This window comes from Trachypithecus francoisi, unplaced genomic scaffold (assembly GCF_009764315.1).
Source record: "Trachypithecus francoisi isolate TF-2019V2 unplaced genomic scaffold, Tfra_2.0 Lachesis_group20, whole genome shotgun sequence".
NCBI lineage: Eukaryota > Metazoa > Chordata > Mammalia > Primates > Cercopithecidae > Trachypithecus > Trachypithecus francoisi.
This window is the reverse complement of record NW_022681466.1, coordinates 61,746,509-61,757,084: the sequence shown is the minus strand read 5'-3', so window position 1 is coordinate 61,757,084 and position 10,576 is coordinate 61,746,509. Positions and strand designations below refer to the sequence as shown.

The window sequence follows — 10,576 nt, the reverse complement described above, 5'->3', positions numbered from 1 at the left end:
AGGCTCCCTGAGGATAGGGTGGACTGAGGTGGTGAACAAGAGGAGGGTTATAGAGAAACACCTGGCGGACGCTAACAGAAACAGTCCATCATCAAAAAGAAAACACGAAGTAGGCTTTGGGTTCTATCAGCCCAGTTTCAACACAGCTGTGCCCCGTGCTCCAGCTCTTTGAGGGATTTCACCTGTCTATGTGGCCAGCTGCTCTGATAGAAGGTTTTAGTACCTTGTAGGGTAAAGGAGTCTTAGGATCCAGAGAGAATCCCAGCTCTGCCATTTTGACCTCAAATCACTCGGTGGTTCGTGTCTTCATCTGTAACGCAGAGTTGATAAGGTCCATCTCCTCATGGCTGAGTCTGTGTGCTGAGGGCATGGGGGAGTGCATGCCAAGTGCACACGGATAGAGCTCAGTCAGTAAACAGTGGTTGATCTCATCCTCCTCCTCTCCGTGGTGGGAGGAGACCCCGCCCCGGCTCGTGCGGCACAGCGGTACCTGATTTGGAATGGAATTGGCGCTTTTGTTTTTCTCTTCTTAGTAACACAGCTTACATTTTCTATAGTCGTGGGCATCCTTTTTTGATGGAATAAATGACCACTGGTGACTTTGGTCATAATATTCACTCTTAGAAAAGGAATCTTTTCATTTATATCCTTCACAAAATCAAAGCCTAGTAGAGAGCATCATACGTGGCTTCCAGCACCAAACTCCACACCTTCTCCTTTGTGGGAAATGTCACACTTTGCCAATAAGTGGACACAAGGGGTCCCACGGTCCCAGATATTTTCAAGTTCAGAGGCACCCCGGTTCTGCATAAAATGCATCAGGAGCCTCTTTTATTAATTCTTTGAGTCTTAAATTCTGTAAAATAAGTTTACTTCAAAGATCTGTTGCTTATTCTTCCTTTCTGGCGTGTACGTATTTTACCACTTTTTTTTTTTTTTTTTTTTTGACAGAGTCTCACTCTGTCACCAGGCTGGAGTGCAGTGGCATGATCTCAGTTCACTGCAACCTCCACCTCCCAGGTTCAAGCGATTCTCCTGCCTCAGCCTCCCAAGTAGCGGGGACTACAGGTGAGCACCACCACGCCTAATTTTTGTATTATTGGTAGAAACGGGGTTTCACCATGTTGGCCAGGTTGGTCTCGATCTCTTGACCTTGTGATCCGCCCACCTCAGCCTCCCAAAGTGCTGGGATTATAGGCGTGAGCCATCATGTCTGACCTTTACCATGTATTTTTAAAATATAAGGACTATCTTAGAAAGCATAATCACAATATCACATTATAGCTTAAAATGAACAATAATCTCATATCACCAACAATATCCAGTCGATATTCAAATTTACCAGTTGGACTGTGTGTGTATATGTGTCTGTGTGTGTGTGTGTGTATTTTTTTTTTTTTTTTTTGAGACGGAGTCTCGCTCTGTCACCCAAGCTGGAGTGCACTGGCCAATCTCAGCTCACTGCAAGCTCCGCCTCCCGGGTTCACGCCATTCTCCTGCCTCAGCCTCCCGAGTAGCTGGGACTATAGGCACCCGCCACCTCGCCCGGCTAGTTTTTTTGTATTTTTTAGTAGAGACGGGGTTTCACTGTGTTAGCCAGGATGGTCTCGATCTCCTGACCTTGTGATCCGCCCGCCTCGGCCTCCCAAAGTGCTGGGATTACAGGTTTGAGCCACCGCGCCCGGCCGTGTGTGTATTTTTTAACAGCGTGTTTGTACAAAGCAGTATCCTAACAAGGTCCACACAGTGCAATTGGTGGATAGGTCCACTAAGTGTCTTTTAATCTACAGGTCCCCCTTCTATTTGTTTTATATTTTTTTCTTTGCAATTTATTTATTGAAAAAGCTAAATGATTTGTTGAGTTCCCCCACATCTGGAGAGAACACCTCTTGGCCTTTCCTTCTCACTTGAGTCAAATTAGGTCCCCTAATCTTCTGGAATCGAAGAAGGGAACTTGGCAACTATTGCTAATAAATTTAATGATGACAATAAACAAAGGATCCCAGGCTAGAAGATGCTCTTTCTAGTAGCAAGTCAACCAGATGGTTATCTGACTTCCTACCTTCCTTCCCACTTAAGGTAAAGACAAGATTATCTTGGGTAAGGGGTGGGATTTTCTGTTGTGCAGCTTTGAAATAGTGCACATTGAGCTAAGATAACAGTAGTAGATTTAGACTGAGACCTTGAAGGGGCCAGCCTCTTTTTTATTCATTTGTGTATTCCTGATAGCACGGTGCTTGCATGAACAACAAATATTTACTAGATTTCAGATGTGTTTCCCCAACACATCTGAATGTGGGCCTTTGCTTTATAACCCTATTCAACTTGAGACAAGGGCTTTTCATGAGCCTACCTTTGTGTTCCCTTCATGTCATATTAAGAGATGATTCTTTTGAAAAGCTGTCCCTCCCACTCCCCCCCAAAGCAAAGGTTAGTCCAGAAGGTTTTTTTTTTTTTTCCTTTTTGATTTAAGCCAAAAGCCATCTCTCCCTCCACACATGCACACACCAGTTGAATTTACCGAACCATCTGCTTACAAGGATTTCACCTCTGACCATACAAACCATCAAACTAGGAACCATTTCTGCATGGGAAAGAGGAAAACAAATATGGTGAAACAGCCCCAGATTGAAATAAAGCAAAGTTTATTGCATGTGAAAAGGAGTCACATGGACATTAAGTATCAATGGTCAGGAACCAAGAAAATATACATTTTGCATATCTTCTGTCCTGCTCCGGAATGGCTGGCTCACTCTTCACTCTCGTGGACCACCATCTGGGAAGAAAGTAGGCACCTGGAGTTAAGTTGGGTGGCAGAGACACATTCCCACCCCACCACTTCGCCGGCTGGCGTCAGAGAATTGCTTGCCTAGTTCAATGGGACACAGGATATTTTTTGGACCTTGGGAAAATGCACGATTGCATACATGAAGTCACCCCATAGCCTGAGAAACTGGCCCTCCGAAAGAGCAAGCCCCGAACGCTGGACAGCCAGCGATCTACTTGTCTGATGCCGTGTGTTCAGCGAACTCTGGAGGAGCCTCCTGCAGCAGCCTTTTATTACCAGCAGGGGGCGCGTGAGAGAGCTCAGTGGGACCCGCTCACTCCTTTTCAGGATGGCAGTTTGTTTTGTTCGGATACATGTGCAGAACGTGCAGGTTTGTTACACAGGTATACATGTGCCATGGTGGTTTGCTGCACCTATTAACCTGTCATCTAGGTTTTAAGCCCCACATGCATTAGCTGTTTGTCCTAATGCTCTCCCTCCTCTTGCTGCCCCCACCCCCGACAGGCTCTGGTGTGTGATGTTCCCCTCCCTGTGTCCATGTGTTCTCATTGTTCAGCTGCCAGTTATAAGTGAGAACATGTGGTGTTTGTTTTTCTGTCCTTATGATCGTTTGCTGAGAATGATGGCTTCTAGCTTCATCCATTTCCCTGCAAAGGATGTTATCTCATTCTTTTTTATGGCTGCATAGTATTCCATGGTGTACATGTGCAGGATGGCGGTTTTTGCTGTGACTCACAGACCTGGATTCTAGCGAGGGTCCAGTCAGCTAAGTGACTTTAAGCACTTTCTCTTCCTGAGCTTGAGACTCCTCACCTCTAAAGTAAAGGGTTCTCTGAGGTTCCTTCCAGCTCAGAAGCTTCTACAGTCCCTGGGGGGCTCCTCCCAGGTTAGCGACTCACCCTGCTGGAGGTGAAGTCGCGAGTCTTAGCGCGGAGCTTGTTGACTTGAGATTCTGCGATATCCGCACGTTCCTCAGCCTCCTCCAGCTCATGCTGAGCCTTTCGGAATTTGGTGAGATGAGCATTGGCTTGTTCATCCTAAAACCAAAGAGCCAAGGCAGGTTAGATCATCACTCACCCCTCTCAGAACTCACCATGGGAAACAGCCCAGTCTGCGTGCCGCACTCAGCACCTATCTCACTTACAGCCTCCTCTGCCTGCCTCTTGTAGGACTTGACTTTCACTTGTAGTTTATCCACCAGATCCTGCAATCTCAGCACATTCTTCCTGTCCTCTTCACTCTAAGAATGAGAAAGTGGGAATGTCACTGGAGAGGAGGCAGCAGATTTGCACACAGCATGAGCAGCTTTCTGGGCTAAAGTGTTTCTTTCCGTAGTTTGGTGGAGAATCTGGAGTGGCATTTGCATGTCACAGAGGACACGATCATGGCGTTTGCTTTCCACTTACCTGGTACGTCAGCTCCTTGACCCTCCGCTCATACTTCCTCAGGCCCTTAACAGACTCTGTGTTCTTCTTCTGCTCCCCCTCAAGCTCAAACTCCAGCTCTCGGATCTGGGGGAGAGGGTGGGGATATTAGTCAGGGGCTGGAGCATGATCGGGAGGTTAAAAAGCTCGGTGCAGGCGGGGTTCCTCCTGCACACACCCTGGTCTCCAGTTTCTGGATCTGCTTCTTCCCGCCTTTCAGGGCCAGCTGCTCAGCCTCATCCAGACGGTGCTGCAGGTCTTTCACCGTCTGTTCCAGGTTCTTCTTCATTCGCTCAAGGTGGGCGCTGGTGTCCTGTTCCTTCTTTAGCTCCTCAGCCATCATGGCGGCCTAAAAAGCACATGGGACTCACCAGGATGCAGAGGAAGCTCCAGTGCCTGAGAACTGTCAAACCCTGGACCTCAGAGGACCAGAGACCATACTAAAGAAAAAGGACAGGCCAGGCGTGGTGGCTCATGCCTGTAATCCCAGCACTTTGGGAGGCTGAGGCAGGTGGATCACCTGAGGTCAGGAGTTCAAGACCGGCCTGCTCAACATGGTGAAACCCCATCTCTACTAAAAATACAAAAAATTAGCTGGGCGTGGTGGCGGGTGCCCGTAATCCCAGTTACTCAGGAGGCTAAGGCAGGAGAGTTGCTTGAACCCAGGAAGAGGAGGTTGCAGTGAGCTGAGATCTCGCCATTGCACTCCAGCCTGGTCAATAAGAGTGAAACTCCGTCTCGGTGGTGGGTGGCGGGTGGGGGAAGAAAGAAAGAAAAAGGATAATAGGTGAGACTGTGATGAAGCACACTCTGCCACCCTGGAAGAGGGCCAGAGCTACACCCAGTAGATAAAATAACCTAAGCAATGAGGCAATGAAAACTTCAGGGACCGGCTGGGAAACAGTTTCTTCCCTTTCTTAAGCTGGCCTCCTTTGAAACCCTCCCCTGTCCCAGGGAAAATTTTTTTTTTTCATTATCACCAATATATATTTTCAAAGGAGCTTGAGCCTTAGTCTGATTTGATACCCAGCCTCACAGTTTTGGGAATAGTGAGATTAAGGGAAGGCCTCTGGAGAATGAAAGCTATACAGGAACAGCAAAATCGTTTCAAGGTAAAGTTCTCCCGCCGGGCAGCAGGTGGCGCCATGAGCGCTGTGGGCCGCCAGGAGAAAGCCGCGGAGACCCAGGAAGGCAGAAATGTGTGGGATATTGACACCTCAGGTTCTTGTTTTCATATTTGGAATAAGTCAGATGTTGAAGGAAAGACGTGCACACCTCTCCACAGGCAGACCTACTAGGATATAATCCCTTCCTGCCTTTTTTACTTATGCCCTTCTTCTAAAGTGCAGGAGGGAACAGGAGAGTTTGAGCGGAGATGGGAGCGATTGGGGAGCAGAATGTGCACCAGGTGTGTCTGGAGGAGATCGCACCTGTCTAACTATGAGAGGGCTTTAATGCAATGCAATCCTGGCAGCCCGAGGGCAACGGGAAGGAGATGCCTTACGTCCGTGATGGCCTTCTTGGCCTTCTCCTCAGCGTTCCTTGCATCCCTGCTGGCATCTTCTACCTCACTCTGGAGCTGCATGAGGTCTGTCTCCAGCTTCTTCTTGGTGTGGATGAGGCTGGTGTTCTACGGCAAGAGGAGGGCTGTTACCCAGGTGCGTCTGAGGCTGGAACCTCGCCTCTCTTCCTCTCCCTCCCCTCACCTGGGTGTGCAGCAGTTGCACCCTCTCATTGGAGTCCAGGAGCTCCTGTTCCGCCAGTTTCCGGGCCCTCTCCGTCTGCTCCAGAGTGGCCCGCAGCTCCTCCACCTCGGCCTGCAGCAGGTTGGCTCTGCGCTCCACGATCGCCAGCTGCTCCTTCAGGTCTTCCTGGCCCCGGAGGGCATCATCCAGGTGGAGCTGCGTATCCTAGCCAGAGAAAAAGGAGCATTCTATTTGAAGTTGAGGTGTTAGGACCACGAGCCTCATCTACATCTCTAAGTTGTTGTTGTTTTCGTTTTTGTTTTGAGACAGGGTCTTGTTCTGTCACCCAAGCTGGTGTGCAGTGGTGTGATCTCAACTTACTGTAACCTCTGCCTCCTGGGCTCAAGCAATCCTTCCATCTCAGCCTCCCAAGTAGCTGAGACCATAGGCTGTGCCACCATGCCTAGCTAATTTTTAAATTTTTTGTAGAGATGAGGTTTCGCTATATTGCCCAGGTTGGTCTCGAACTCCTGAACCCAAGTGAGCCTCTTGCCTCAGTCTCCCAGAACACTGGGACTACAGGCGTGCACCACTGTGCCCAGCCTACATTTCTGAGTATGTGAGGACGGAGAGGCTTTTCCCCGAGGGATTCTCTCAAACCTTCAGCTGTCCCTGGACACTCCTGAGGTGTTTGAGGGTCTCTGCCGCCTGGCGGTTGGCGTGGCTCAGCTGGATCTCGATTTCATTCAGGTCCCCCTCCATCTTCTTCTTGAGCCGGATGGCTTCATTCCTGCTCCGCACCTCAGCGTCCAGGGCACTCTGCATGGTTTCCACTGTTCTCTGGTAGTTTCTCTTCAGCTGCTCAATCTCTTCATCCTTCTCGGCGATCTTTCTATCAATTTCTGATTTCACTTGTGTCAATTCAAGCTGGATTCGGAGGATCTTGGCTTCTTCATGCTCAAGAGCAGCCTTTAAGAAACAAAAACAAATCAAATAGTGTCCATGATGGTATGAAGCCAGCTCCACTACCCTGCAAGGTAACAAAGCTTCAGGGGAATAGCCCTAAATCTAATCCTACAATATTCACAACTCACTTTTTAAACATCCCAAATTTGGTCGGGCGTGGTGGCTCATGCCTGTAATCCCAGCACTTTGGCAGGCCGAGGCAGGCGGATCACCTGAGGTCAGGAGTTCGAGACCAGCCTGACCAACATAGTGAAACCCTGTCTCTATTAAAAATACAAAAATTAGCTGGGCGTGGTGGTGCTTGCCTGTAATCCCAGCTACTTGGGAGGCTGAGGCAGGAGAATCACTTGAACCTGGGAGGCGGAGGTTGCAGTAAGCCAAGATAGCACCATTGCACTCCAGCCTGGGCAACAAGAGCAAAACTGCATCTCAAAAAAAAAAAAAAGTCCCAAATTTATCTTCAGTGCAGAAATAAAACTATGTTTCATTGCTTCTTGGTTTTCATTATACTATCAACCAATAATAATGTTTAAATCATATTTCTTAGGAGCATAAAGCCCTTTGTAGATATTTTAATTCATCTAATATTTTGTAAAATCTTGTCTTTAGGCCTATTTTAATATGACAGTCTACTCTAATAAATTTAAGATAATTCTCATTCAGCCTCACAGTTTTGCTGTGTGACAGGAAAGGAGCAGGCATTAGGACTGTGATTTGACAAAGGCAAAAATGAAGACACAGTGTGGAGTGGCTAGACTCCCCGAATGGGGCTCACCATGACTGTGTCTGCACCTGCGCCTGCCTCCCAGTGCTCACCTCTGCTTCCTCGAGAGCCAGCTGGATATCAGCCTTTTCCAGCTCAATCTGCTTTCTTGATTTCTCCAGTTCATGGATGGTTTTACCATTTTCAGCAATTTGTTCTGTGAGATCCGCTATCTCCTCTGTAAAGAAGTAAGTTTCAATTGCATATGAGCGCCTCTGCATGTGTTTCCAGACATGCAGAACGTTGACTCGGTGCTTTTTACCTGGTTTATTATAATCCTAAGCCTTCCTGTTTCCCAGAGATAAGATATTGCGTAGAGAGAGGCTGAAAGTAACCCGTCAGATGGTGAACACTTTCTGTGTGTGCATTAACACACATGTGTGTAGGAAACTGAATGATGAAGATGCACACGCCAGCATGCGCTCAAGCAATACAGCATGAGAGGAGGAAGTTTCAGAGGATTTCCAGTGACTTACGCTCTAAGTTCTTATTTTCCCGTTTCACAGTTTCAAGTTGATCTAAGGCTTCCTCATAGGCATTTTTCAGTTTGAAGAGCTCAGTGCTCAAGGAGCGGGACTCCTTCAGGGATGCCTCCAGCTCTGCTTGGCTCTCCTCACACTTTGTCTTCCACTCTGCCAACACCTGGAACACCGGGACAGAAGGTCTCTCCGTTTCTGACCTCTCCTCTAGGTTTCTAACTAAATACTAAATAACTAAATTAAATGCAGAGTTAGAGCTACCCTTGGCATCACTTACCTGGCTCCTTGTTATTGATTATTGGGCTAATCAAGATTTTGTTCCATAAATGTACTCAAGGTAATGAGTCAGGAACAACTGCCATCTTGAAAAAGCAAATAGATCCTTCGAGAAGGAGTTAGCTGGGCATAATTGCCCTTTTCCTAACACAAAAATGGCCCCGTGCTTCTGAATATTTCATTAAAGCATTGGTTTCAGTCAACTTTATCTGCCATCTTGAAAGAAGGGCTTCCAGAAAGTCTCCCAGTGGGACCTCAGCTTAGACAGACCAGCAGTACGGAAAGGAAAAATGCTTAGGGCTGCACGGACATTGTAGAAACTGGTTTGTTTCCATGGACAACATTTGAAAGGGACCTCTACCCCCAGCCCATTCCCATTCAGTTTTGCAGATGAGGAAACTACAGCCGGGGGAAGTTCAGGGACTTGCCCAAGGCCACACTGCTGGTGAGGGCAGAGTCAGGTCTGGGATGCATTCTCCTCCTTCCACAGGTACTAGAAATCCCCTGCATCATGGCATTCACCCAGCACAGAGCGGACCCCACACCTTGTCAAAGTTCCTCTGCTTCTTGTCCAGAGCGGCGGCCAGGGAATTGGCTCTTTCAACATCAACCATCAGATCCTCCACCTCTCCTTGCAGCCTCTGCTTGGTCTTCTCCAGTGAAGCACATTTAGCATTCACTGCCTCAACCTGTTCCTCAGAATCTTGAAGGCGCTGAGCAAGTTTTTTCCTTAAAGAATATAAAGAGAAGCAACTGATATTTAAGATTCCATCCACTTGAACATCACTATTCATCACGTTGGAATCACTAATCTATGTGATTCAGACACACATGTGTTTCTATACGCCCAGGAGAATTTCCTGTCTACTCAAAATCCGGGATTAATAACTTGCCTTGTGTCTAACCAAGATCAAAGTTGTTTGTTTTAATAAAACGTGCTAACGCCAGGTCCCTCTAATGGCCCAGCACCGCATTTAAAGACACATGAGATGGGGAAACGTCTAGTAATAAAAATAAATTCATCGAATTCATTCCCAAGTAGTTCTTCTAAAAGCAAACAGAGCTGCGCACTTGGCCTCCTCCAGCTCCTCTGTGCGCTGAATGGCGTCCGTCTCGTATTTGGTCCTCCACTGAGCAACCTCACTGTTGGCCTTGGACAGCGCCCTCTGCAGTTCAGCTTTGCCTTCCTGCTCCTCCTCATACTGTTCCCGCAGCAGGTCGCAGTCGTGGCGGGAGGACTGCAGGGCGTGCGCCAGGGCGTTCTTGGCCTGCAGAAGTTAAAAAGAGTAGAGCACCTGATATATTCAGTGCCAAGTGCATGATGCAATCCAAGTGTGTCCCTTCTGTCACCACCTACTGAATGAAGTTGCCTATTATTTTTCCTCCCGCAGGTGATATTTAAAAATCTGAGCAAAGAAGCTTCCCTTCAATGATGTACCTTGTTCTCTTCCTCCAGCTGCCTCTTGAGCTCTTCTATTTGCTGGGTAAATGCTTGCTTGCTCCTGGAAAGCTGGGATACTATGCTTTCCTTTTCTTCCAGCTGACGACTCAGCTCACCTGTGTCCAGAAGGAAACACTTTCATTTCATTCATTCACTCATTCACTCATCAAGTTTCTATTACGTGTAAGGCACTGTGCTAAGATCTGGGGAGAGAGAAAAGGATAAGGTATAGTTTCTTCTTGAGGGAGAAGGTATATTGTTCATGAAAAGGAAACTGACAGCAGAACTGATTAAGATATTGTTGTAAACTACTGGAAGGCGGGACTGATGTCCGTCAAAAAAAAAAAAAATCCATTGAGAAGAACTGTAAATGTAAATATTACCAGGAGCACCTAATAACTCACATCAGACCTTCCCAGTGGCAGGTGTTTCCAGCTGTTTGTTGATTTGTTATCAACAAATACATAGAGAAATACTTAGAGCTTTATATCTATGGTTAGACTCTTGAGTGAATGGGGTAAGTTCAAGTTTATATGCTTACAAAGAGGTAAGAGAAAAACATGGAATGGGGCTTTATGATTTCAGAGGTGAATCCTCCAACATGACTGTAAAAGTGGCTACCATAGGCCGGGCGCAGTGGCTCACGCCTGTAATCCCAGCACTTTGGGAGGCCGAGGCAGGTGGATCACGAGGTCAGGAGGTCGAGACCAGCCTGGCCAACACAGTGAAACCCCGTCTCTACTAAAAATATAAA

General features: G+C 47.4%; 1 protein-coding gene across 1 annotated transcript in view; it reads right to left on the bottom strand.

Moving 5' to 3' along the window:
• Positions 1-2,623: 2,623 nt before the first annotated feature.
• The window catches only part of MYH3 (myosin heavy chain 3), a 30,067-nt gene continuing 22,114 nt past the window's right edge, over positions 2,624-10,576 (bottom strand). The window contains 13 exon segments of the mRNA XM_033184541.1: positions 2,624-2,776; positions 3,688-3,825; positions 3,933-4,028; positions 4,195-4,299; positions 4,391-4,561; positions 5,717-5,842; positions 5,919-6,122; positions 6,558-6,866; positions 7,680-7,804; positions 8,103-8,268; positions 8,927-9,110; positions 9,453-9,649; positions 9,820-9,938. Of these exon segments, the coding sequence (XP_033040432.1) occupies positions 2,750-2,776; positions 3,688-3,825; positions 3,933-4,028; positions 4,195-4,299; positions 4,391-4,561; positions 5,717-5,842; positions 5,919-6,122; positions 6,558-6,866; positions 7,680-7,804; positions 8,103-8,268; positions 8,927-9,110; positions 9,453-9,649; positions 9,820-9,938 (1,967 nt within the window). The 3' untranslated portion in view covers positions 2,624-2,749.